At 44.4% G+C, this 26,909-nt stretch overlaps 2 protein-coding genes across 4 annotated transcripts in view; one reads left to right on the top strand and one right to left on the bottom strand.

Annotated features, from left to right (window-relative positions):
- Positions 1 to 16,470, top strand: part of ARMC10 (armadillo repeat containing 10) — a 40,622-nt gene extending 24,152 nt beyond the window's left edge. Inside the window, exons 3-6 of the mRNA XM_046020443.1 lie at positions 2,119 to 2,253; positions 5,442 to 5,618; positions 11,139 to 11,210; positions 12,262 to 16,470. Coding sequence (XP_045876399.1) covers positions 2,119 to 2,253; positions 5,442 to 5,618; positions 11,139 to 11,210; positions 12,262 to 12,513 — 636 coding nt within the window. The 3' untranslated portion in view covers positions 12,514 to 16,470. The remainder of the gene's footprint in view (positions 1 to 2,118; positions 2,254 to 5,441; positions 5,619 to 11,138; positions 11,211 to 12,261) is intronic.
- Positions 13,221 to 26,909, bottom strand: part of NAPEPLD (N-acyl phosphatidylethanolamine phospholipase D) — a 54,638-nt gene continuing 40,949 nt past the window's right edge. For all 3 annotated transcript variants that reach the window (XM_046020439.1, XM_046020440.1, XM_046020441.1), the window contains exons 3-5: positions 24,827 to 25,473; positions 21,728 to 21,842; positions 13,221 to 16,717 (exon numbers count right to left, since the gene is read on the bottom strand). In XM_046020439.1, coding sequence (XP_045876395.1) covers positions 16,589 to 16,717; positions 21,728 to 21,842; positions 24,827 to 25,473 — 891 coding nt within the window. In that variant the 3' untranslated portion in view covers positions 13,221 to 16,588. The remainder of the gene's footprint in view (positions 16,718 to 21,727; positions 21,843 to 24,826; positions 25,474 to 26,909) is intronic.

Genomic DNA, 26,909 nt, shown 5'->3' on the forward strand with positions numbered 1-26,909 from the left:
ATTTTCATTGACTTGGTCATGAAAACATTATGAACTTTTCATAACTTTGTCATGAAAAAATGATGTTGAATTTATGCTCTATTTCAGTCAAGTTTTTGCCAGTATGGCAAGGTTTACTGTAAAGCTCTTGAGATTTATAGGGAGATTAAAGGATATTTGTTGATTACTCGTATTCTTTCCATTGCAAGTGACAGAACCCAACTTAAATTATTTTAAAACAAAAAGAGAAAATACTGAGCTCAGTTAACTTGAGCATCGAAGAACAGCCTGGCTTCAGACACAAGTGAAAACAGTTTAAGGTTACAGAGAGCGTGACCAGAGCACTCTCTCCCCCTCTGTCTTTTGGCTCTGCTTAGCCCTGCTCCTTTTTGTGTATTGGGTTTTGGTTTTTTGGTGTTTTTTTTTTTTTTTTTTAATCTCTCTAGCCACAAAGAGGGTTTTGTCATTGGGATGGAGAGAAAGCCTCTGGCCTCCACAGACTTCATCCCTGTGACCCGTGATCCCAATGGCAGAGTTGCTCGGCCGCAATCAGGTGCCAGTCCTTTGACTCAGGGGCTGTTCTGCGGCATCCCAGACCCCACGGGAGCACCCCACAGCCGGACTGCGGGGATGGATGGGAGCACATTCGACCAGCAGCCCCATCGGGGACTAAACGGGATAGGGGAGGTGCTCTCTCTGCCCCAGTGGGGAGAGGTGCCCCGCAAATAAAAACAGCAGATGGTGACTCATTTGTTAGCATGCCTGGAGCAGTTTCTGATCCCGTAGTTTTGCTCCCTCAGAGAGGAGCTGTGGTGAGACTGGTTCCATAGCCACTGGCTGAACAAGTGCTTTCCTGGGTAATGGAGTCTGTGCCCCTCGTCATAAATTACAGTGCCCTGATCTGCCTTAAAAGGATAGTTTAAAACACAACAACAACAACTGTTTTCTAGTAATCACAGATCCTTAGGAAGAATCTGGGATTGCATAGGGAGTTTCTTTTCGTCCCAGTGCTGAGCCCACTATTGACAGTAGAGTAGGGTTTGAGACTGTTGATAAAAAGTGGATGACGCCAGGAGACTCTCTCATTCTTTCCCTCATAGAAGGGCGTGTTTTATCCTGACAGGAGTAATCCTCAACTTACTTTTCTTGTAAGAACTGAAGTGGTTAATGTACGTTCAGGATTGGGACCGAAGGCACAAAGTAGCATCATGTTGGAACCAAGTGTCAGAAATCCCCAGATTATTTTTTCTTTGAAAATTTGGGCCTCGTTTCTCAAATTATGTAGAACTCTAATTCTTCAAGATGTTGATAGGTGCTTCCTCCTAAAACCTCCCACCCCCACTGAAAAATGACCCTCTCTTTTGTGTATAGTTCATGGAAATACTCTGTTGCTCCCCTCTTGGAGATTGCCAATACTCATGAACATCTGAGTGCTTCACAATAAAGAAGCATCTACACTTAAACCCAGAGTTTCTCAAACTTACTGAACCATGGACCTCTTGTCTTAATGGAACATCTGTTAACATCTTGAAGGATTTGTATTCCAAAGAATACATTTTAGCAAAATGTTACTTTGGTATCCCAAATCCTAACACTTGTGTCTGTAATAGGAAAATCATATAACTTATTTCAAAGTAAAATAATTTGTTTGTAAATTGCTTTGAGATCATTTCGGTAGCTCTACCAATCTTCATTGTAGATCTACAAGCTATAGTTCTTAAATAATTATGTATCTTAATTTATCTTCAATCTATTTTCTTTACCTTTAAAATTATAGAAAGTAGGTTGCCTGGGTGGCTCAATTGGTTAAGCAACTGCCTTGGGCTCAAGTCCTGATCCTGGACTCCCAGGATCGAGTCCCGCATGGGGCTCCCTGCTCAGCAGGGAGTCTGCTTCTCCCCCCGACTCTTCCCCTTCTCATACTCTCTCTTTCTCTCTCTCTCAAATAAATAAAATCTTAAAATATATATATTTTAAAAAGAAAATTATAGAAAGTATTTTTTTTAAATAAGAACTACAGATTGTGCATAGAAAAGGTAATTCCAAAGAGTCATTAATTTTATTTTGTATTTGTGGATCCAAAAAATTTGATGAAGGGAGTGAGTACTGAAGCAGTGGTCCTGTTTTTTCCCCTCTTAGGTCATTATTCGTGAATTGGGTGGTATTCCAGTCATTGGAAGAAAAATCAACAATCCCAACCACAGTATTAAAGAGAAAGCTTTAAATGCATTGAATAACCTGAGTGTGAATGTTGAAAATCAAATCAAGATAAAGGTAAGTTACCTGAAATCGCAAATGTGTAAGTTTTCTATAATGACAGAAAACAACCAGAGGGTTAGTTACAAACCTGTCACCTCACATAATTGCTCTTTGTGTCTACGTGGTGAGAACATTTAAGATCTCTCCTCTTAGCACCTTTGTGTTAGACAGTGTAGTCACCCTGCTGTACATGAGATCCCAGAACTTACTCGTCTTCTAACTAGAAGTTTGTACCTTTTGAGCAAATCTCCCTATTTCCTTTATCCCTCAGCCCCTGGCAGCCACTATGCCTCTATTGTTTCTGTGAGTTCGGCTTTTTTAGATATCTTTTTTAGGGAAATCTCCAGTATTTTTCTCTGTCTTATTTCACTTAGTATAATGCCCTGAAGGTCCATCCATTTGTTGCTAATGGCAGGATTTCCTTCCTTTTCATGGCTGAATAATTTTCCATTGTATATACAGACCACATTGGCTTCATTCATTCGTCTGTCAACACGGGTTGTTTTGTGTCTTGGCTATTATGGATAATACTGCAGTGAACATGGGTGCGTGTATCTTTTAAAATTATTCCTCCCGAGGTCTTCAGATGAATACACAACTGGAATTGCTGGATCCTATGATAGTTTGTATTTTTAATTTTTTGAGGAACCTCTACTGTGTTCCCATAATGGCTGTGCCCATTTACATTCCTCCGACAGAGCATAGGGGTTCCCTTTTCGCCACATTCTTGTCAGTGCTTGTTGGCTTTTTGACATTAGCCATTCTAACAGGTGTAAGGTGATACCTCATTGTGGTTTTGATTTGGATTTTCCTGGTTTCCTGATTTCCCTGATGATCAGTGATACTGAGCATCTTTTCATTTACCTGTTGAACATTCGCAGGTCTTCTTTGGAAAAATATCTGTTTAGGTCCTCTGCCCATTTTTTATGGAGAATAAGGCAGAGGAAGGAGGAATCTGAACCAGCCAATAAGAGATGCTTGGGTTTTTGAATTTGGGATTCATGGTAATCCAACTGTACTAAAGGAACCTGGCCAGAGTCTGTTAATATCAGCAAAAAAGGAAATAAGGAACTTGTGTTATTTCAACACTTCTTGAGCTCCTGCTCTGTGGTAGAGTTTAGAAATGAACATGATTAACTCTTGTTTTAAGAAAGCTAGAAAGAGAGAAAAGGCCATAAATAGGTGTAATACAAGGTAGAACATGATAAAGTACTTCAAGGAAACATGTAAGTAAAATATTGTTGAGAAAGGGGAGAGCTCATCCAAAGTTTTGTAAAGGGAAGAGTACAGCTTGGCTCTAAAGAATGTCTGAGGTTTTGGGGCATCTGACTTGGTTTCAGCTTAGGTCATGATCTCAGGGTCCTGGGATGGAGCCCCACGTCAGGCTCCATGCTCAGTGTGGAGTCTGCTTGTCCCTCTCCCTCTGCTCCCCCTTCTCTTCCTCTCCCTGGAATAAAAAAATAAAATCTTTAAAAAAAAAGAAAAAGGGGCGCCTGGGTGGCTCAGTGGGTTAAGCCGCTGCCTTCGGCTCAGGTCATGATCTCAGGGTCCTGGGATCGAGTTCCGCGTCGGGCTCTCTGCTCAGCCAGCGGAGAGCCTGCTTCCCTTCCTCTCTCTCTGCCTGCCTCTCTTGTGATTTCTCTCCGTCAAATAAATAAAATCTTTAAAAAAAAAAAAAGAAAAGAAAAAAGAAAAAAAAGGAGGAATGTCTGAAATTTCTGCAAGCACAGTTGGGGAAGGAGGAAATTCCAGGAGGAAGCAGCAAAGGAAGGTAGACACAGCCTCGGGAATAACTAATCTGACCCATTTGGTGATTTTGTTACTGAACTTGAACCTGTGACTCAAAGATAAGGATCTGAATGCTCAACGCATTTTAGGAAATTTTTTGAAAGGCATCAACATCTTATGAAAATAAGTGATTTAGGGGCACCTGGGTGGCTCAGTGGTTAAAGCCTCTGCCTTTGGCTCAGGTCATGATCCCAGGGCCCTGGCATCGATCCCTGCATCAGGTTCTCTGCTCAGCAGGGAGCCTGCTTCCTCTTCTCTCTCTGTCTGTGAAATAAATAAAAAAAGAAAGAAGGAAAGAAAATAAATAATTTATAAATAGCTGAGAAAATGGCTTTTTTATTTTTTTGAAGGACAGATGTGTAATGAGATTGTGGCCAAAGAGAGCCAGGTTGCTTGTAAATGTCATTTAGCTCTAAATCAAGATTAAAAATTTCATCTCTTTACTTTACTGCCATTACTCTAGGGTAAATGGATGCTTTCAGATTTTTTTTTTTAACCATAATACAGGCTTGTGGGACAATTGGTCATTTCTTAGCATTTTATATTAGGAACTTTTTCTTATCAGTTAGAATTTAGGGTGGAGTTTTAGTTAGGTGAATAGCAATTATCTGTGAGACATCATTTTTCTAAGCTGGAAAGATCCTGACCAGAAATAGAAAACAGTTCCAGAAAATTTTCCATCACGGTGGGTTTCATTCTGTCGGGTGTGAAGTAGAAGGAGTACTGCTGGCATTGCATTATGTTTTGCCAATGGCAGTCGTAGTCTCCGGAAGGGGCAGATCACAGACACATACCCGGGTAAAGATAATTTTGCCTTGGCTTACTGTTGATAGAACTAACCGTAGAGAAAAATTCTATTTCACTTTGATCCCCCTATTCTTCTAACATGATGTGACTCCTAGACCCTGTTGTAAAGGTACTTACTGTGTTGCAGAATGACCAGACAGGTTTTCCTCCTCCGTGTTCATGTGCCCAACAGAGCAGCTCACAAGAAAGACAGACTGAGCTGGGAGGTCCCCAACAGTTGAGAGGCCGCTGATGTTGAGAGCACGGTCTCTGGAATTGGCCGTTGCTCCCCGCCACAGCTGGCTTGATATCAGGCAGGGATCCAGGTTCCTTGAGGACTTTTCTTGGTCTGTAAAGTACCCATTAATCACACACACACATACACGCCCGCACTAGAGGTGTCTTCCGGATTAAGTGGGGTGTGATTGTAAAATGCTCCCACAGTGCCTGGCATTAAAAGGTTGTTTTAAAAAAAACTTCCAAAGTTTGAGGGCTGGAGAGAAATACCATCTTTTTTGAGGAGCCAGCCTCCCCCTGAACTACTGTCCTCCTCTGCTGTATAGAAGTTACTGGGTCATAGACAGATTTCGGGAGATTGTAAGACGCTCACTTTCTCCCCCCACCTCTAGGTGTACATCAGTCAAGTCTGCAAGGATGTCCTCTCCGGGCCCCTGGACTCTGCTGTGCAGCTGGCCGGACTGAGACTGTTGACAAACATGACTGTCACCAACGACCACCAGCACTTGCTTCGCAGTTACATCACAGACCTGTTCCGTGTGCTGCTTACAGGAAACGGAAGTACCAAGGTACGAATGAAGCAGTTTTGACTCGGAAGTACAAAGAGCTGAGGCATCAAGCTTTCTAAGATTGGAAATGAATTTTAAGTCCCCCATCTTAAGTTGATATCCCTCAAAAAAGAGTAAGTGTAGTTAAAGTTTACTAAAAGCCTTTTCATGAGCCCAAGAAAGTAAATTATTATATTTTAAAGATTTTTTTTATTTATTTGAGAGAGAGTGAGAGAGAGCATGAGGGGAAGAAGGTCAGAGGGAGAAGCAGATTCCCCATGGAGCTTGGAGCCTGATGTGGGACTCGAATCTGGGACTCCAGGATCATGACCTGAGTCGAAAGTGGTCGTCCCACCAACTGAGCCACCTAGGCACCCCAAAAGTAAATTATTTTCATCCCCAAGTAATCAACCTCAAAATGAATTTGTGAAAATGTGTTATTTCACTTACCAATAGATTAGCATTCATTTGATCTTCCAAAAATGAGTTTACCTTTTACTAAAGTGATACAGCCAGCTTCCCCCCACACCAGGTTTAATAAGACGTAATTGACTAACAGGAGTCTTTCAGTGATAATGCTTGTTAATTGAATTTTTTGCTCACCTTGGGGTTAGAACTTTTTTTTTTTTTTTAATTTAGCCATTATTTGCAGAAAAAAAGTCTTGAAAACCACTTTTAGGGCGCCTGGGTGGCTCAGTGGTTTAAGCCGCTGCCTTCGGCTCAGGTCATGATCTCAGGGTCCTGGGATCGAGTCCCGCATCTGGCTCTCTGCTCGGCAGGGAGCCTGCTTCCCTCTCACTCTCTCTGCCTGCCTCTCTGCCTACTTGTGATCTCTCTCTGTCAAATAAGTAAATAAAATCTTTAAAAAAAAAAAAGAAAACCACTTTTAAGTTAGTAATGGATGTCTGGTGCTTGATTTTGACCAGTAATGCAGATGTAGGAGGCAACAGAGATTAAGCAGGATTTCAGGACACACCCTGCGAAAGTAACTGGAGTAAACCTCTCCAATTAGTGCACATTTTTCTCAAGTACCATGTTTCAAGAAATAGCTTAAAAACAGAAGGTGGACTAATCAAAGGCTCCGATGAGTTGGGTTGATCGGCATTTTACAATACTGGTGTGTGTTCTCACACACCAATTGAGAGAAAAACGCAATTTTTCTCACACAGCTGAGAGAAAAACGCAAGAGCGTTTTAGAAGGACCACACTCCAGATACTCAACATCACTCACGTTATTTCTGGAGTTACCAAATGTGATTACAGGAGAGCCTCACTGTAGCCCTTTTAAATTTGTTCTGGGCTTTCCACATTTCTAGTAGCCAGAGGGACTTGGATCTGGTCTAAGATGAACCCAAAGGCATTCAGAATTAAATGTAGTACTCTTTTTTTTTTTTTTTTTGATCTTTATTTTATTTATTTGACAGAGATCACAAGTAGGCAGAGAGGCAGGCAGAGAGAGAGGAAAGGAAGCAGGCTCCCTGCCAACAGAGAGCCCGATGTGGGGCTCGATTCCAGGACCCTGAGATCATGACGTGAGCCGAAGGCAGAGGCTTTAACCCACTGAGCCACCCCGGCGCCCCAAATGTAGTACTCTTATTAGCAGTATTTCTGAAATACGCTCCATCCATGGGCAGTTTCCAAAGTGCATGCACCGCTATCTCTCTCTCTCCGGTGGGACAAGGTGACTTCCAACCTCCGAGGCCCCAGGGAAACCCTTCCCTCTGCCTTAATGGCATTACAACTACAGAGCTCTCCTCTGCCTGTGTCTGCAGCTGCTTTACCCAAAACCTCAGGAGGAACAAGGAGTTCGGAGCCAGGCGAGTCTGACCTTGGGGCCGTATGGATCTGTCTCAGACGCGGTCTGTGTTTTAATATATTCTATGACCCCAGAAGATGACTCACACCACAATAGTATGTTCTATTTTTGCTTTGTTTTTCCATTCCATTGCCTGGTACGGCATTTCTGGGATAGAAACTTGCTTTTTTGGTCTTCTGGGAACCCAACCACCAATTATAACATTAAACTCATTTTTTATGGAGAAACAAAGTTCCAAGTTGCAAATGAACTTTTGGACAGTAATCCATTTGTGAGAAAATGTACCCATTTTAGATATTTTCTTAGTAAATAACCAAATGGCTTTTTAGAAATAATTGTTTTTAGTAAGAGATCTCACCATAGTAGAACAACCTTTTGGGCACAACACTGATTCGTAACCAAATATAGATAATGGAAGATAAACATAAGTAAATCCTGTGTTAATAAAACTGCAAAGAGAGCAAAGAAAACTAATGGCTTAAAAGAAACCTTGTGGAGTCACCACAAGATGGCACATGTGATGAGAGGACTTCACCTGGTTCAAACCAGAATCCACACCCCGGCGTCCCCCGGTCCCCTGAAACCTTGCCTAAGCTGCAGTGGCGTGAGGCAGAGCAGCACTTACCATTAATTTATATGGGAACGCTTTTGAGCGTTCCCAGACCCCTGCCCCCCAAAAAACCTCTGTCAGACTTTTCTGATAGCTTGGAACGTATCTTGTTAACAGCTGCACAAAATAAATCAAGACAAGCACGGATATTTGCAGCTCTGGCCACTCCATGCTGACGTGCTGAGCGTGCCTCCTGGGGGTGTTGCCCCGCCAACACTCGCGGCAGAACACCCAATGCTGCCTTTTTTTTTTTTTTTTTTTTTTTTTTTTTTTTTAAATGAAAATCCTGTTTGGATTTCTTTTGGTTCGTGGAAATAGGTACCAGTAACATAGGTCTTTTATAAAAGTGAGGTGGCGTAACCCGGACATTCGAAAAGCAAGGGATACCTGCAGCTTTTTTATTTATATATTTATTTTTTTAAGATATTTGTTAGAGAGGGCACAAGCAGGGGGAGCAGCAGGCAGAAACAGGCAGAGGGAGAAGCAGGCTTCCCACTGAGCTGAGAGCCGGATGTGGGACTCGATCCCTGGACTCTGGGGTCATGATAGAGCCTAAGACAGAGCCACCCCCGCACCTCAACCTGCGGCTTTTTAATCTGCAGCTGTGTTTGTAAACTATTTTCTCATATTTTACTCCCTTCCGGAGCATAGCAATGTGGAATTTTAATTCAGGCTTCTAACTGAATTATTATGAATTAGAATATTGTTATGCAAATTACAAATAATTATTACTGCTGTGACTATTCCCTGGTTATGAACCTGCCCCCGTTGGCTACTAGTGGGCCTTCTGGATTTTTACTTCATCCAGACTTAGATCCTAGGTTTGGGACCTTCCTGTTTCAGAACTCTTGTCCCTTTTCTTAAAACCGCACTGCCCTTGGAGACAAGTGTTTATCCCTAACACCTATTTTTGCTGGCGGCCAGTCAGGCCAGACCAGATCCGCACGAACAGTTAGAAGTGGTCTTTCTTCTCTTAAGAGGCTGTAATTCATAAGAAGTATCTGTTTGAAAAACATGATCTCTGCCTAAACAAGAAACCGTTACCTGGGTTTCTGCTGAGGGGTGAGATGGCAGGTGGGACAGTGGCTTTTTTCTTCACCTTAGTTCCCCTCTGCACAGTTTGTATTTTGTCATGACAATGTATTAATTTCATAAGATTTTTTTTTAAATAGTTGGTAAATTAAGCAAAGCCCTTTATCCTGCTTAACAGGTTAGTACGTACAGCATGAATATGGAATGTGTGAGTATACAGGTGTGTGAAGACCAGAAAGAAACAAAACTTATTAAGTGATTGGTTTTGGTCATGGAAATAGGGGTGAATTTCCTTTTCCTTTGTGCTTTTCTATCGCTTTTTAAAAACGTTCTATAGGAGGGGCTCCTGGAGAGCTCAGTTGGTTAAGTACCCAACTCTTGATCTCAGGGTCATGAGTTCAAGCTCATGTTGGGGCTACTTAAAAATAAATAATAAATTAAAATTTTCTACAGGAAACACACAATGCCTTTGTCATTAAAAAAACGTTTTCTAAAATAAAGATCTGGGTTCCCTTCCAGGTCTAGTAGAGAACACATTCCTCCTTTCCTGCTCCTCACTTTGTGTCATTTCAAGTATCTAGTACAAAGTATAGCTTTGTGTGACCTGTGTCTTTGAACAGGAATTCTCTTTGAATGTTGTTACTACAGTAGCTCCCTGTGCCACCCCCCCCCCCACCCCCATCCATGGTTTCACGTTCCACAGTTCGTCATCTGCTCTCAACCACAGTTGGGACGCAGATGATCCTTCTGGCTTCCCGTCAGACGCTGCGTCACACCACCTGTCATTCACCCCACTTCCTCTCATCACATAGGCGTTTTATCATCTCACATCATAAGAAGGGTAAGTACAGAACACGAAGATATTTTCAGAGAGTGTCTCTTCAGCAGCACATGTACTAAATTAGAAAGATATTTTGAGAGATGACATTCATATAACTTATGACAGTACATTACTGTAATTGTTCTATTTTATTATTGTTGATCTCTTACTGCACCTAATTTATAAATTTTAGCACAGGTATGTGTGTATAGGAAAAATCAGTATATATAGGGTTTGCTATTATCCATGATTTTAGGCGTGTGTTAGGGGGGTTTTCAAATATATCCCCGTAGAATGGTAAGAGGGGGGTGCCTGGGTGGCTCAGTGGGTTAAGCCTCTGCCTTCGGCTCAGGTCGTGATCCCAGGGTCCTGGGATCAAGCCCCACATCGGGGGCTCTGCTAGCACAGAGCCTGCTTCCTCCTCTCTCTCTGCCTGCCTCTCTGCCTACTTGTGATCTCTGTCAATAAATAAAATCTTTAAAAAAAAAAAAAAAAAGAATGATAAGAGGGGGGCTACAGTACTGACCAGTTCTAAGTGATGGGAATGCTGATATTTTAGTTGTCAGCTCTAAGTTAACATTTGTTTGCCCATTATTTATCACTGCCTACTTGAAGGATTTTAAAAACATTTTTCATGGGGCAGCTGGGTGGCTCAGTTGGTCAAGCATCTGCCTACAGCGTCTCCCTCTCCCTCTGCCCTTCCCTTCTGCTTGTGCTGGCACACTCTCTCAAATATATATAATCTTTAGGAAAAATTTTTAAAAATAAACATTTTTCACATAAAAAGATAAGCTCAAAGTTTCATAGTAACCTACTAAAAAGGACTGTATGTCTATCTAGTCTTGGTAACCAAACTGTTCCAAGATCTTCATACTTTAAATATAAACAAGCGTTGAGAGATTCCTTTTTTTGTTCCAAAGATCATATTTCACTTACCAGTAATTGTAATGAAACTCATCTATGTAAAATAATATTAAGCTTATTACCCTAGGTTAGGAAGCGAGGCAGGTAGACAGTGAGACAGACATTCACCATCTTCTCCCTAACAATGCAGCTGGAAAAATACGGTCCCGCTAACCCTGCCGTGTGAGCAGTACTCCGGGAGTGTTGCACAGGAGTGGGCTCCCTGGGATACAGTATCTGAGCCGGAGACTGAAGCCCAGGCTGGACTTTAAAATGTGGACACACTGAGAGGATGGTGTGCCAGGGAGAGCAAATCCATGCTCACGGGTCTGAAATAAACCAGTGTGACTGTTCTTTCAGGTTCAGGTTTTGAAACTGCTTGTGAACTTGTCTGAAAATCCAGCCATGGCAGACGGACTACTTAGTGCCCAGGTAAATAGCTAAGATACGTGTTTTATAACTATATAAATATATAGATTTGCATAGATGTAGAAAGATTTATCCCAAAAATGTTAAGAGATTATCTGTGAGGAGCACAGGGTTTTGTTTTGGTTTGGTTCTTTTTGCCTACACAAATTTCCTACATTTTCTGTAATGAACCAATTTTACTTTTAAAAAATCATTTTGGAAGGGGCCTCCCTAACAACCACAAATTGTTCTGTCTCTCCATTTTGGGGTACACGTATGTGACCGCATCTCTTCCCCTTGATGTGTTCGTGTTCACACGTCTCCTCACGGGCACCGAAACACTAGCCCCAGGATGCACCACACACCGAGCCTAGCGCCAAGACACACCAGTGAGCACACTCGCGCAGCTTATGAGAAAAAACAAAACGTAGCAAACGAACACAATAACTAAAGCTGAGATACGGGTTCTGAAGGAAGCGAAGGTGGTGCAGACCATGAACGGGGCTCCACTCCTGTAAGGGAAGGACCTGCTCCTCCCTGTGCCCCGGCCCCACAGTACAGTGGGCGCAACGCATCGGGAGCCGCCGGGAGGACTGAATGATGGACCTTAAAACGGATGTGGGTATTTTTCCCAATGACTACCTTTTAGAACTCCAAGAAAATAGTATGTGTCAGCTGAAACAGTGAAACCTTTGTTTCCATTAGTGTAAAGCGTAGGGGGTGCATAAGATTTTACACTGATGTTAGGCGGTATTAGGGATAATTTTCTATGACCCATTTTTTTAATGTATTCAATGTAGTTTTAAAATGTGAAAATATGGGGCGCCTGGGTGGCTCAGTGGATTAGGCCGCTGCCTTCGGCTCAGGTCATGATCTCAGGGTCCTGGGATCAAGCCCCGCATCGGGCTCTGTGCTCTGCAGGGAGCCCGCTTCCCCCCTCTCTCTCTGCCTGCCTCTCTGCCTACTTGTGATCTCTCTGTCAAATAAATAAATAAAATCTTAAAAAAAAAAAATGTGAAAATATACATGAAAAATGTTTCCATGAATCGTTAACACTCACGGTTTCCTCTTTCAGGTGGACTCCTCATTCCTTTCCCTCTATGACGGCCACGTGGCAAAGGAGATTCTTCTTCGAGTTCTCACATTCTCCCAGAATATAAGTAACTGCCTCAAAAAAGAAGGCTGCCTAGCTGTTCAGCCTACTTTCCCTAAAGGTTCCTTGTTTTTCCTGCTATATGGAGAAGAATGTGCCCAGAAAATGAAAGCTTTAGCTGAACACCATGATGCAGACGTGAAGGAAAAGGTAACGGTCCTACCCAGGTTCTGACTGGTGGCAGTTTTCATCTTCCAGCTGCCGAGTCTAAACAGTAGATCTCACATTTCATCATTAACACAGCTGGACCCTGCCATGGTCTTCCGGTTTATTTTGAACCATTTTATTGATATCAAATGAACAGAAGAGCTTGTTCTGACCCCATTTCTTTTTATTTTGCCATTTGCTGAGTTTACCTCAGTTACCTCCTTGATGTGACCGGCCAGTTGCCTTATTTACGAGTACGCTAACCTCCTGCCCGTCTGAGACCGCATCCGTGTGTGACTGGCTGGCTGGTTCAGGGCCGCTGCAGGAACGACCTTGGTCTTGAGCTTGTGAGGAATTGCCCAGCCGTACCACTTTCCCAAGTCTAATCTGAGTCAGACTGGCTTCTCGTCCTCACCACCCCATTGGGTGTGGTGGGCTGGGGCCAATCCGTATTGTCCATCTGTAGGCAACTGGGGAAATCAGTTATCTTAAAAGAAACCAGGAAGCCTGACTGTGCTTATGTGGAAAGGCCTCCAGAAAATGTGGATGTATTTTTTAAATGAAAACTCTGCTTCTATCCAGAGAATAGTTTCTAGAACGATAGCCAGATTCCGGGGAGTGGGATTGAGGAAAGGACTTTTCTAGGTATACCTTCTTCTACTGTTTGAATTTTTTTAACCATCAGCATAAATTTTGTAATTTTTTTAAATAAAGAGGAAAAACATTTCTACACATTTTCTCTTAATAGTACTTTATTCATTAATTTTCATATTTTAGAGATTTTCATACATTGTAAATTTTAGTCATTGTCACAATAGCTTATGGAATAAAAATACTATTAATAGACTTCGGTTCTGCCAGGTCTTCTGTAATATTCCAGTTCCTCCCCATCACCATGCCCAGTACGAGGCAAGTCAGTGTGCCGGCCGCAGATTTCCTGCTCCAGGTATTTAAGGCAAAGCTGTGCGAGTACGTTAGATCTCATTTGTACGTACAGGGATTTCCATAGGAAGTCACAAATCCTCAAACATTAAAGTGTGTATTTTCAGGGCTAGCCTGACACAGAAATCAAACCTGCAAGAAGTACTTTTACAGTAGAGAGGTGAAACCACGGCCGTTCCCAGCTGGCTGCAGCAGTGGGGGATAGATGCTGGCTGACAAAAGTCCTCAGTCCCTGAAAGGCACATTTCTTTATAACGAATTTTTTAATCTGCCTCCTTATTTAATGAAAATACGTAGTCAAAAGGGCACCAGATTAGAAAACAGGACTGGGCTCTGATGTGCTTCAGCAGCACTGGATTCTAAAACCCCATCTCTTTTTTCCTCTGTTTTTAGACTGAGTAGCTAATACCATTTCCTGGAGATCAGTGTTGAAACCCCATCTCTTTTTTCCTCTGTTTTTAGACTGAGTAGCTAATACCATTTCCTGGAGATCAGTGTTGAAACCCCATCTCTTTTTCCCTCTGTTTTTAGACTGAGTAGCTAATACCATTTCCTGGAGATCAGTGTTGAAACCCCATCTCTTTTTTCCTCTATTTTTAGACTGAGTAGCTAATACCATTTCCTGGAGATCAGAGTGTTGAGTCTGAAATGTCGGAATGCTAGAGAAAAAAGGGGAGTCCTTTTTAACTACCCTGGTCTTTGTCTGTTGGGGTCAGGGTGCATCTTGGTTTTTGTTGGCTGAGACTGCCCGCAGTGAGGGATCCCTGCTCTGGACAAGGAGGAGTCTCTTTACCATGGGGGCTCGTCCGTAAAACCTGTCAGGGTCCAGGGGGTGCCAGCTAATCAAAAGGGCAAAATGAAAGTGATCACAGACGACAGAGTGAGAGGAGTCACGCCACATCTCAGATTGAATGGAGGCAAGAGGATGGATTTGGCTTATTTTTCAAAATTTGGTTTTGCTTTTGAACTTAAACCTTACAAAAAGGTAGCTAAGTGAAAACATGGAAGCCACGCGAATCCAATGCGATTCTAGGAGGAGAGATGAAGCTCCCACATACTTCTTCACAAAACAAAAGGTCAGCGTAGAAAGAAGGTGAAGGGTAACAGAAACTAAAGCTCAAGATCGGACCTAGGACAACGTGGCAGGCCCGTTAAGAGGAACTGGAATAAAGTGCTCGGAGACCCGCAGTTCCACGGTACACGTGAATGCAGAAATCATGTTAAGGCCATTCATGGAGAAGACAAAGTAAGACGAACTCGGTCTGCTTCACAGAGCAGAGGTAAGAGGTTCATTCTCAACGCAGCGTGCAACAGCAAGGAAGGCGACCACACAGGTGAGCGTTAGGACACTAGCCCCCCCTCCCTCCCACCTCATCCCCATCAACCTACCAGCTCCATTCCCGTCTGCTTGCTAGGATGTTCCTTTGGAGTGAAAAGGTTTAGGGCTGTTCTGTTGTTTTTCTCCTGAAGGTTATGTTACAGGGAAATTGTGCTTTTAGTGCCCCAAATCACACACATACACATTTCCCCTGGACTGATTTGCATCTCTGTAAGATAAAAATGCTAAATTCTGATAAAGATCATTGACATTTATTTTGGCTAGCACTCTTTAAATTTACAAAGGAGACAAAGTTGTCGGTCCTCAGGGTTTCATGTCCTAAATATATATATGCTTGATCTGCAGCAACAAGACACTATCAAAAACAGCATGAGCCTATTTTCAGCTTTCAGAGCTACCGATCTATATTAGGCAATGATGTCTTAAGAAGTAATGTTCTCTAATATTTTCAAAGTGCTTTTTAAAAAGAAATCACTACTTATTTTTTGGAGGTAGGTCAAATGTCCTCTCGTACGTGAGGAAACTGAGCCATAGTGAGCACAGGCGACTTACTGCAGGATACACAGAAAATCCGTGGTAGAAACAGGATTAAAACTGAGATTCAGTGGCTAACAGGTGGTGTGCATATATATATGTACGTGAAAATAAATGATTACCGCCTGGGTAGCATTTGCTGTAGAAAACCTATTTTGATTATTTTGTGTAAATAATGTTTGCTTCATGGAGACTGGGGAGCCAGGAGCACAGGATGGGCCTCTAATGTGTCTGATCGGCTCTGGTGGTAGGTAGAGCAGTCAAAGGCCACTGAGCCCCTACAGGACTAAACTCTGGTCAGCTAATTCCCCAAAACCATTTCTTTCTTAACTGCTAGTGTTCCACACTAGCTTAGTCAAAGTAGAATCGGGCTTAGAGGTCACTTAATATAAAAATATAAGCCATCTGAATCTTGTAAAACATAAACTATATAGACCTTATTGATACCTTCATGGTTGGAGTAAAGAAAGGAAGTGGGAAAACAAGTAGATGGAGAGAAAATGGAATAAAGAATTAACATTTGAAGAGCTGCATTTGTCTTTGTAAAATATTTCCTGGCAGCTGTCTTTGTGCTTAGCAGGTCTGACTTTTAGATTAAAAAGAGAAAATGTCACCAATCATGTCCATCTAACCACCCCTTCCCTGCCCCTCGCCAGCTCTGCTTCTGATTTGGGGATTGTAGATGTAAAACAGAAAATATTCTTCCTCTTTTAAAAAAAGTAAATCTTTAAAAATGGGAACTTCGCCCAACCTCTTAACGTTTCTATGCTTAACACAATAAATCACTGCACATCTGGCATGTAAGCTGATCTGACCGAGCAGGGAGGGCTGCTGTAGCGTGGCGGGGGCTGCATCCTCACGTCCTCTAATGTGAATAGAAAACAGGTTTAGATGTGCGGCCTCTGAAACCATCTCGTTAGGTAGACTCACCTTGTAGGAGGCCCTTAACCAGAAGAACAGAAATGAGACCTTAAAATCCGTTTTCATAACCTCCAACTTCTACCACTAACTATAATATTAAAAAGAAAAAAATTCCATTGCAATGCTTACATTATCGAGAGGGTTTTTAATTCCCCTTCGCCAATTCGCTGTGTAAATAACCCACCTCGGAACTCCTGCTTCTCTGTATGGATTGGCAGGCGGAGCAGCAAGCAAGTTATCACGCAAAACAGAAGACTAACTCGTCGAAGTTGTTTCCTAAGTGTCGGAAATCCTCATGTTCGTGCGTTTGTGAGTCTGTCTGAGCTTCGCGGATACCTTCATCACTGATGGCTCCTGTGCTCACATTTATTCGGAGTTGTCCTCACCAGCATGGAGGTATCTGGATTCCCCATGCTTCAAGACAAAAAAATCTTCCGTCTTAAGTCCGTATCTTCCTAGAGCCTCGCTCAGCTTCACTGGGGGCTCCAAGTAATGCTGGCAAAGGGCAGACGAGGAGGGTGGGGGGGAGGAATGGAGAAGGGTTAACCATGCATATATTTGGGGGATATTTCAAGTAAGAATTAAAACTGAAATGACCGGCATATCAGGTGCCTGGGTGGCTCAGTGGGTTAAAGCCTCTGCCTTCGGCTCAGGTCATGATCCCAGAGTCCTGGGATCAAGCCCCATATCGGGCTCTCTGCTTAGCGGGGAGCCTGCTTCCTCCTCTCTCTCTGCCTATTTGTGATCTCTGTCAAATGGGTAAATAATAATCTTTTAAAAAAAATTTTTTTTAAAGATTTATTTATTGGACAGATAGAGATTACAAGTAGGCAGAGAGGCAGGCAGAGTGAGAGAAGGAAGCAGGCTCCCAGCTAAGCAGAGAGCCCGATGTGGGGCTCAATCCCAGGACCCTGGGATCATGATCTGAGCTGAAGGCAGAGGCTTTAACCCACTGAGCCACCCAGGAGCCCCTAAAAAAATTTTTTTAAATGACCAACATATGCCTCCTTAATACCCTTTTCATTCAAGCAGTAGCAGATGAGTCCATCACAGTTTCTGATCTAGAGTCATTACTTCAGCCAGCAGAAATACCAAACTTATCTGTCCAAGTACCATGAATGTCAAATGTGGCGCCGGCCTAGACGGAACATACTAGACTGCATGACATCCGGTCACTGCTTCACTACATGAAATTCCAGCCTAAATGGAATCAATACCAAAGACAGTATTACAGAATGAGATGTTACCAAGATCTTTGAAGAGGACAGAAGCTTGGGTTATTAGAGTGCGTGTGTGTAAGCAAACTCTAGAGAAAAGATTTCTGGCTCATAGAAGGTCGTTCCCCTCAAATCACCAGCCAGGTATCGACGAGAGCTCTAGTCTCCAGCATATAAGGAGGACCCAGAGAACAGAGCTAAGACAGGTCAAACTTCCTCGTTTCCCCTTCTCCTTTATTCCGAGGTTGTTCTTTTCTCAATTTCAACTAGAAGAGCTGTAAAACGCGAAGTATAGAGTAGGAATAAAAAATCGATCTCTGGGGCGCCTGGGTGGCTCAGTGGGTTAAAGCCTCTGCCTTCGGCTCAGGTCATGATCTCAGGGTCCTGGGATCGAGCCCCACATCGGGCTCTCTGCTCCGCAGGGAGCCTGCTTCCTCCTCTCTCTCTGCCTGCCTCTCTGCCTGCTTGTGATTTCTGTCTGTCAAATAAATAAAAAAATAAAAAATAAATAAAAATCGATCTCTGATCCCATGGACAGTGATGGGTCTGCCTCCACCCATCAGACAACATCTGACCTCAGAGCGCCGATCTGGAGTAGCCAGCATCCGTCCACTCCCAGAGCTATAAGAGAATGCTAAGAAACGGTAAGATGTTACCACACTGCATAACACAAGGTGGGGAGAGAGAGGGAGTGGTGATAAGCGCAGCAGATGGAGGTTTAATTTTACATACCACGGGTTAAGAGCAGGTTAAGAGATCCTCTATGAGAAGGCAGTGTTTGACCCAAGACCTGGCAGAGGACGACACTGGGCTCGGGAGGCAGTTGGGGAGATGAGTGGGAGGGAAGCTACTGACTGGAGTCAAGGCATAAAGGTCATTTGCCTTTGCGAGTGCTGAGAACAGAGGGGAAGGGGCAGAGTGGTAACAGTGCAGGTAGTGAAGAGTAGTCCAGGTGTGAAATACTCTGGGGGTGGGTGCACGTGGCTGGTTAGTAGAGCATGCAACTCGCTTGACCTTGGGGTCATGTATTCGAGCCCCATGTTGCGGGGAGAGATTACTTATGTATGCTGAAGTTTGAACTGACCGCATGCGGGGTGAACAGGATGGGGGACAGAAGAGAAGTCCAGGTTTTTTTTTTTTTTTTTTTTTTTTTTTTAAAGATTTTTTATTTATTTATTTGACAGAGAGAGATCACAAGTAGGCAGAGAGGCAGGCAGAGAGAGAATGAGAGGGAAGCAGGCTCCTCGTGGAGCAGAGAGCCCGATGCGGGACTCGATCCCAGGACCCTGAGATCATGACCTGAGCCGAAGGCAGCGGCTTAAACCACTGAGCCACCCAGGCGCCCGAGAAGTCCAGGTTTTGACCTGAGTAACTAGAACCATGTTCTGAGATGTAAAAGAAACAAGTTTGAGGGAAGGTCGGAACTCAAGTTTTTGGAACCTAATGGTTCCAAGTTCCATCCAAGTGGATATGTCAAGCAGGGTGCTGGATATAGAAACATGGATCATGGAGAAAACTTGGGAGGGAAAGGTAGAGTGGACCAATGGCCGTAAGACTGAAGATAGCCCCAATCAAGGGAGTGACCCACTAGAGAAGAGGCCCAGAGAATAGGGTCAAAGGGCACTCCCTGCTGTGGGGGCAGGGGATGGGGACATGGTGACCCCAAAAAGACAGCCAGTGATGTCCCAGGTGTAAGACACATAGGTTGGCTAATATGTATTAGCAACGTGATCTTTTCTCCTCTCTCGCTGGCTTCTGCATCATGGAGGAAATTGCTAATATTCCCAATAAAGTTTAACAGCTCCCTTGCAAAATTATTAATATAAGAGATTGAGAAATCGGGGCGCCTGGGTGGCTCAGCGGGTTAAAGCCTCTGCCTTCGGCTCAGGTCATGATCCCGGGGTCCTGGGATCGAGCCCCGCATCGGGCTTTCCGCTCAGCGGGGAGCCTGCTTCCCCCGTCTCTCTGCCTACTTGTGTTCTCTGTCTGTCAAATAAATAAATAAAATCTTTAAAAAAAAAAAAAGATTGAGAAATGAAATTCTTTCCCACTGAAAAATGACTAGCTTTGTTGAGTCTCGCCATCCCTGCTCCCCTGCAATACACACACACCCCAGTGTTCTACAAGTCTTGGCCAACAACACACTTATACAATCACCCTACACTAATTGTTTCTTTGCTCAACACTTTAGTAATAGGCTCTAATTTAGTGTGAATTTCGATGCTGCCTTCTCTCTGAGTTTCTTCACGGGTCAATTGTTGGCTGTTTTGGCCATTAAGAAGGTAACCCTAGAAAGGCAAGAAAGCCTTCTGAGTGAGTGGTGGCAATCTCATTGTCCAAACACTTTAGTCCCACAAGGGAGGTAAAAATGCCCCACGGCCGAACAGCAGATGTGACTCCAGCAAGACAGCAGACAAGAGGAGTGAAGGGGCAGAGGAAGCACCCAGCACTCGGGCCCCATTCATCAACCCGCCCAGACATAACCTACTTATATGATGCCTGAAATTGGGTTCCACCAAAACTAGTGAGTTTTTTAGTGCTTAAAAACATCACATAGGAATCCCACTCATAATTCCTGACACAGACTATATGTTGCCTTATATATAACTTTTTAAGTGTTGCCAGGTGAAGGACATCCTCAGTCTGGTATTATAGTAAGTAGCTATTAGAACTACCTCTATGCAAATCACGTTGAAGTGTTTACTCATAGGGTAAATATCCAAAAATTCTTCTTCATAATTAACAAACTCATAGTTGTCCAGTTTATGCCTCTAATGCAGAGTGAGAACATATTCTGAATTGCTAAGATTTATTAATTTGTTATAGGTTTCATTAAGAAATAAAGATGGTGGTTAGATTTTTAACAGGAAGAATTCCTGGGAGGCTGAATAACACTAACTCTTGAAGATGGTGGTTTCTATCTTCTCATCTTCCTCATCTCAGGAAAGTAATCGGGAAGATGGTCATGTTCTTCATTTAAAAATCTAGGAGTCATCCTTTTTTCTTTAAACAGATTTAATAAAATAGTGGGACTTTATCCAAGTCTCTCTGTAGATCATACATAGACACGTATACCTAGATCTACACCCATGCGCTACATCTATGGAATAAGAAAACCACCGAATGGTACTACCGGTATGCCACGGGAAACCAGCATCCAATTCCCCTTCACATACATGCAGACACTCTTGTTCTCATTCATCCTCCCTGGCCCTGGGGTCATTCATTCATTGGCTCCCCGAGAGTTCCTGGCCCAGGGATGATACATCACAGGTTGGGAATTTGGACTTGGGGCACGAGGGGGTGGGCAGGCCAGAAACAGAGCAGAGGGAGTTCCTTCAATAGCCTGAAAACATAGGGTTCCCGCAGCGTGGCCGTGGGATGAGGAAGAGGCCACACAAAGCAAAGGAGAGGATGCCAAGTTCAACCATCCATTTCTAAATTTTGCATAGGGTAGGACCCGAATCCAGGAAAGGAGAAAACGTTGTTTTGCTATCCCTCTGCGTGATCCCAGAACCTTGGTTAATAGCAGAGTTCTAGGACTCACCTACCTTATGGAAAAAATCAGCTCTTCGGCGTCTAGGAATAAAACCACCATTTATCCCAATACCTGGCACACAGCACCCCGTCACTGCTTCCTGAGTGAATAACGTACTCCTAAAAAGTTCCAAGCTGCCCAGCCTCACTTCCCATATGGCCCTCCATGTCACATCCATACTCTGGCTCAACTATTTCCTCACCATTCTCCTTTGCTTGCTGCCTCCGATCCTATGCTCTGCCCCTTTTCTCCTCTTGAAATGCCTTCCTGCCTTGCCTTCTCACAGGGAAGTTCAGATGTCCCCTCTTCCAGGAAGCCCTCCCTTCCTAATCCCTTCAAATCATTAACAGTCCGTGACTCATGAGACCACTCTGTCCCACAGTGAAGCACTTCTTTCTATGCCTGTTTTAGAATTACACCCCCTTACACCTTCTGCTAGAACAAAAGCCCCCACCCCGGGCGGGGGGCTGATGGTTCATTTTTCTATTTTCCAAGACTACACACATTTGGTTCTATAAACATATGCTTCAGTGACAGAATTAAGTCCAAAGCACAGCATGTAAGGAGGGTTTTTTCACTGTATATAAATACCATTTTACCAGCTAGTGTGAGCGATCCCCTTACTGCACGAGAGGGCTGCGCACGTGTGATGCCAGTCCGGCCTCTGAGCTCACTGCAGGGGGAGCCAATGCTGGAACCCTCTCGGGGCAAGCACATAACCAAAGTGATGTTTATCACGATCAGACTCACCTCATTTGCTAAGGCAAAAGTTCCCCAGTGAATTGCCACAGATTTCCTTGTCTGAACGTCAATGTGAATCCTCACAGCTTCTTCTGGGTCTACGTGCTGGTACTTCATAAACCACCTGATAAAAACAGCACTTTGTTAATTCTGGCCTTTGGAATACACCCTCAATTCTAATTACTGCTTCATTTAATCAGCCTTGAAACGTTCTGCACAGGAGTAAGACGGGCAAAAGCCATCTCTTTTAATTCCACTTTTCTGTTGGAAAACAAGCAAAAATCTTACACAAATTGCCGCACATTTGCTAAGTCTCAAGGAAAGCTCCCTTTTGCAAGCCAAGATGCCATTTCAGGGGCATTTAATTTTACTGACTATTTATTCTGAAGGTACGTCCTACTCTTAAAGAAGTAGATTCTTTGCAATCCTGGTATGAATCAAAGAAACTAATGGGTCAGGAGCTAGAAGCCAAAAGCATGATTTAAGATGACCTGAATAAACTTGCTGAAACCATTTCTTTTTAACTTGCTAAAGCAAAAAGCAAACAAAAATTAGTGTAGGATATTTAAAGATTGGGAGCAAAACAAAACAAAACAAAACAAAACAGGGCACCTGGGTGGCTCAGTGGGCTAAAGCCTCTGCCTTCAGCTCAGGTCATGATCCCAAGGTCCTGGGATCGAGCCCCGCATCCGGCTCTCTGCTCAGCAGGGAGCCTGCTTCCTCCTCTGTCTCTGTCTCTCTCTCTCTGCCTACTTGTGATCTTTGTCAAATAAATAAATAAAATCTTTAAGAAAAAAACAAAAACAATCAGTTGCTATTCAAGGATGTTATTTAAACACCATACACCATACTGAACAGTGAGGTGTAGGATTTAGAGGGAGAGTGCCTGCGGGGGGCTACGGGAAGAGTGTGGAAACGGTGTGAGGCTGCCCAAAGTCTGGGGAGGGCAGGGCCCAGGAGGCTGGGGCCTGCACAGAGACCCCAGCTCTACCCCTGCTGGGTGTGCGGAGCTCAGGCCTTCAGCTCCCAGCTCTGCTGCATCGAGACTCACGGATCTGGACTCAACACAGGTGCGTCTGTGTTTCACAGAACACACCATGGACAAGTTCATCAGCAACAGCTAAAGGGTTGTTATTTACTATTGGGAGCTGTCAAGCCCCCTGGGAGCATGGAAACAAAGCCACTGTGTTCTACTCAACAGCGGGTCAGAGATGCACTGTTCTGTCCTGCCTCCTGACACTCGGAATCCCAGGCAAGATGCAAACAGCTTTTGGTGTTTCTACTGATTTTTTTTTTTCTTTAAACTCCTATAGCCAATCAAAGCGATGGACATACTCCTTTCCACCCTTCATTTCACCCAGATAGACATCTGACATAAATTCAGAATTTTTATTTTGGGGTGAAAGTTTATAAAAACTTAACATCCTGGGGCACTTGGCTGGCTCAGTCGGTGGAACACGTGACTGTCTATCTTGGGGACGTGAGTTTAAGCCCCATGTTGGGCAGAGAGCTTACTTCAACAACAAAACTCAAAATAGAACTTCTTACCAGCTTGCATAGAGCATCTGGTGACAGATCCCCACAGGGACACCACTGAAAGCTGCCTGGGTGTAATCGTCGTACATTCAGAGAGTACTGAAACTGTGCTGGTAACCTTAGTTCTAAAACTGTTAGTACTGACCGGAGGGGTGGATCATGCAGCAGAAGCTACACAGCCTAATTCTTCGAGCAAATATTGTGCTTCTGGCCTTCTCCCAGCTTAGTAACAGGACAGCTACAATGCAAGCAGGAAGGGGGAATTCTGTGAGGGAGTTTGTATAGTGAATCTGTACACGATATACCATCACGTATATGGGATCTTTATATATTGTGACCATAAGAAAAATCTTCAGAATTACAAATAAGGTATTCTAATATATTAAGAATACCCTGGGGGGGCCTGAGTGGCTCAGTCGGTTAAGCATCTGCCCTCCACTCAGGTCATGATCCCAGGGTCCTGGGATCAACCCCCGCATTGGGCTCGCTGCTCAGCGTGGAGCCTGCTTCTTCCTCTCCAACTCCTGCTGCTTGTGTTCCCTCTCTCGCCGTGTCTGTCAAATAAATAAAATCTTTAAAAATTTTTTTAAAAGAGGTGGAAAACCAAAGTTCAAAGATAACTGATTCATAGTAATTTTTAAAAATCGGGTAGAAGTATCTAGCACCTTAAAGACACTAGGAAAAAAAAAAAGAAAAAAGCATTAATAAACAGTGAAGAAATGGTTTTAGTGAGCTTTAAAAGTTAAATACAACAAAATCAGATGGAAATAATCAGATTTGCACAATTCATTCTTGAGTTAGTGTTTCTCCTGCCTGTAGGATTGCCAAAATTAAACGCCATCCTACATACAATGCTGTATCTATGCCTGTACCATAGGAAAGAAGACACTTCTACTATTAGTGTTTATTTTCTCGTAACTGGTACCTTTCACCCAGCGTTCGCTGAAATCGAGTTGCACTCTCTGAAATCACTTCTCTTTCCCTGAGACAGTCGGTATGAAGGAGAGCACAGGCAGGGCCGGGTCTCCTGGGTCTCCAGTGCCCTGCGACCACTCTGACTGTGGGCAAGGCAGGTACGGCAGGAACAGCCACACTGATGGACACGAGACCAGCACAAGGGACTCACTGCTCGGATTCCTCGCTTGTTCTCTGCCCAGCGCAGGGCAGCTACAGCCTGGGGACCGGCTCGCCGGACGTGGAGTGGAAGGTGGTTACAGAGAGTTCTCCACGTGATGAACAAGAGCCGGCTTAGCTTTGCTGACTGGCTGATCGGTTTAAGCCGAGTCAGAGCGGTACCTGAACTTGCAGCTAGGCTGCAGCAATTCTTCAACCCTCGGTCCAGCTTTCCTGGATCTCAGATTCTGAGTCATCACGTAATAGGTGTGACGGACTGAGATACTTGACAAGAAATCTAACTGAATCTGACCCACTAACCTCCGTAACCACCACTAGTAACAAACGTCCACCATTAAAATCACAAACGATACCCTAAATCATCCCAAACTCAAAACTCCTTTAGAGTCAGGCCACCCGTCACGGAGCAGGGCTGCCTCCCCGGGGGGGCCCACATACCTGGGTTCATACGCGCCGATGGGAATAGCCGCGAGGTCGAAGGGGCCAAACCGTTTTCCGATCTCTTCGAAAGCTGGGCAATAACCAGTGTCTCCTGCGAAAAAAAAACGACTCCAGGGCCCCAAGACAGACCAGCTGCCCCACAGAACCTTGTTGTCATCCATGAGAGTCCTTTTACACCAGTGCTGTGAAGGGGTGAAGACAAAGGTGACCTGATCATGGCCGGGGACACAGTTCTCCTCCCACCAGTCCAGCTCGATCACGTTCTCGCAGCCACACTTCTGCATCCAGTCGAGGAGACCCAGAGGCACGAACCACCGCAGCTCCGGGCCGAAGCGCTCGTTCAGGGCGAGGACGGAGTTGTAGTCCAGGTGGTCGTAGTGGTTGTGGCTGATGAGGACCGCATCTATCGGGGGCAGTTCGCTCACGGTGCAGGGCGCGCGGCGGAACCGCTTGGGACCCACGCGCTGTGACGGTGACGCGCGAGAGCTGAAGACCGGGTCGGTGAGGAAGATGAGCTCGTCCATTTCCACCATCACCGTGGCGTGTCCCAGCCACGTGACCCGCAGGCCGGCCTCCCGCACACCGGCCTCCTCGGGCTCATCGATAAAATACGGCTTCAGCACTGGGAGCTCTTTATCAAGTTCCTATGCAGAGAAAGAAAGAAAAGCAGCTGTTGGAGGGGGTGAGAAAAAGGTACATCAGAATAGAGTTTGACATAAATCAGAGAGAGAAGGGCAATTTGGGAGAGAACTGACCTCATTCCGTAAATGTGCTATTTTTGCTTATTGCTTAAAAATGCACACTTCTTTCTGAATCTGACTCCATAAAATCATGACAGTATAAGGTCTCAGTCCCAAATGCTGGAGACAAAATGAAAATTAAATTGGCCACTCTGGGCACCACTGGAACCTTCTGAAAAGCTCTCTCCTGTAGGTGCTGGAAGCCGAGCTGGCCGAGCCGCGGTCACTCTGCCATCGCCCATTCACGTGGCCGGCGCCTTTGCTGCGAACACCGGTCTCAGAAGCAGCTCAGCCTGGATGGTCAACAGAACTCACAGCCATTTCTTGGCAGATCTTGTAGTTCAGATAAGAATCGACTTTCTGAGCACACAGAGCTCAGAGCAGGGCGCGGTACTGATACCCTGGGGAACCACCCCCCCAAGCCCCTGTACAGAGGGCTCGCCTCATTCCTCACCCTCAAGGCTTTCCACCACCCAGCAAGCCGCAGCAGATCGTGGTCCCTACCTGTGAAGGGATTGCTTTTGGGGGGTAAAGAGATGTAAAAACGCTAACGACAACAAAACAGAAGCATTAATTCCTTTAGTTGGTCTACATTTTCTCCTTGGATTAAGCGAGAACAAAAAGTGGCTCTGTTTTTTGTTTTTTTTTAAGATTTTATTTATTTATTTGACAGACAGAGATTACAAGTAGGCAGAGAGGCAGGCAGAGAGAGAGGAGGAAGCAGGCTCCCTGCTGAGCAGAAAGCCCCATGCGGGGCTCGATCCCAGGACCCTGGGATCATGACCTGAGCCGAAGGCAGAGGCTTTAACCCACTGAGCCACCCAGGCGCCCCAAGAAGCGGCTCTGTTTTGGGGTCACAGTTCTGGCTTGTATTAGTGCTTTCTGAATTGTGCTTTGGTGATCTGCTCTACAGCCGGATGGAGCTCTCTTACAGGGAGACGCTCTGTGAATCTGGCCGTCCTCGTGCTGGAGGGACTCTACAGCTCCAACCTCCTTCCCCACCTTCTCACCCACCCCAGAAACATTTCTTTCAAGCAAGCCTCAGTAACAGGACAAGCTCTTCTCCAGAGTAACTGGCTTTATTCATTTGACTGCCACTGGGAAACACCAGTGTCTGCTCTGCTCTGGGCTTGGGCTGGGAAGGGGGGGTAAGGCTCCTGCCAGTGCTGCCTGGCACGACGGCACACGTTTCTTAATTGTGGCTTCTCTTCTCTGCCCTAAGCGTCTGTGTGCTCTTCTGTGTTCATCGATCTGATTTTTATTCCTGCATCTATTTTCCTAAGTTGCTGCACATCAATTTCGAAGAGTCTGGTATTGGATAATTAAGGAGAAGACAAGAC

The sequence above is a fragment of the Meles meles genome, chromosome 10 (genome assembly GCF_922984935.1).
Source record: "Meles meles chromosome 10, mMelMel3.1 paternal haplotype, whole genome shotgun sequence".
In the NCBI taxonomy this organism is placed as follows: Eukaryota; Metazoa; Chordata; class Mammalia; order Carnivora; family Mustelidae; genus Meles; species Meles meles.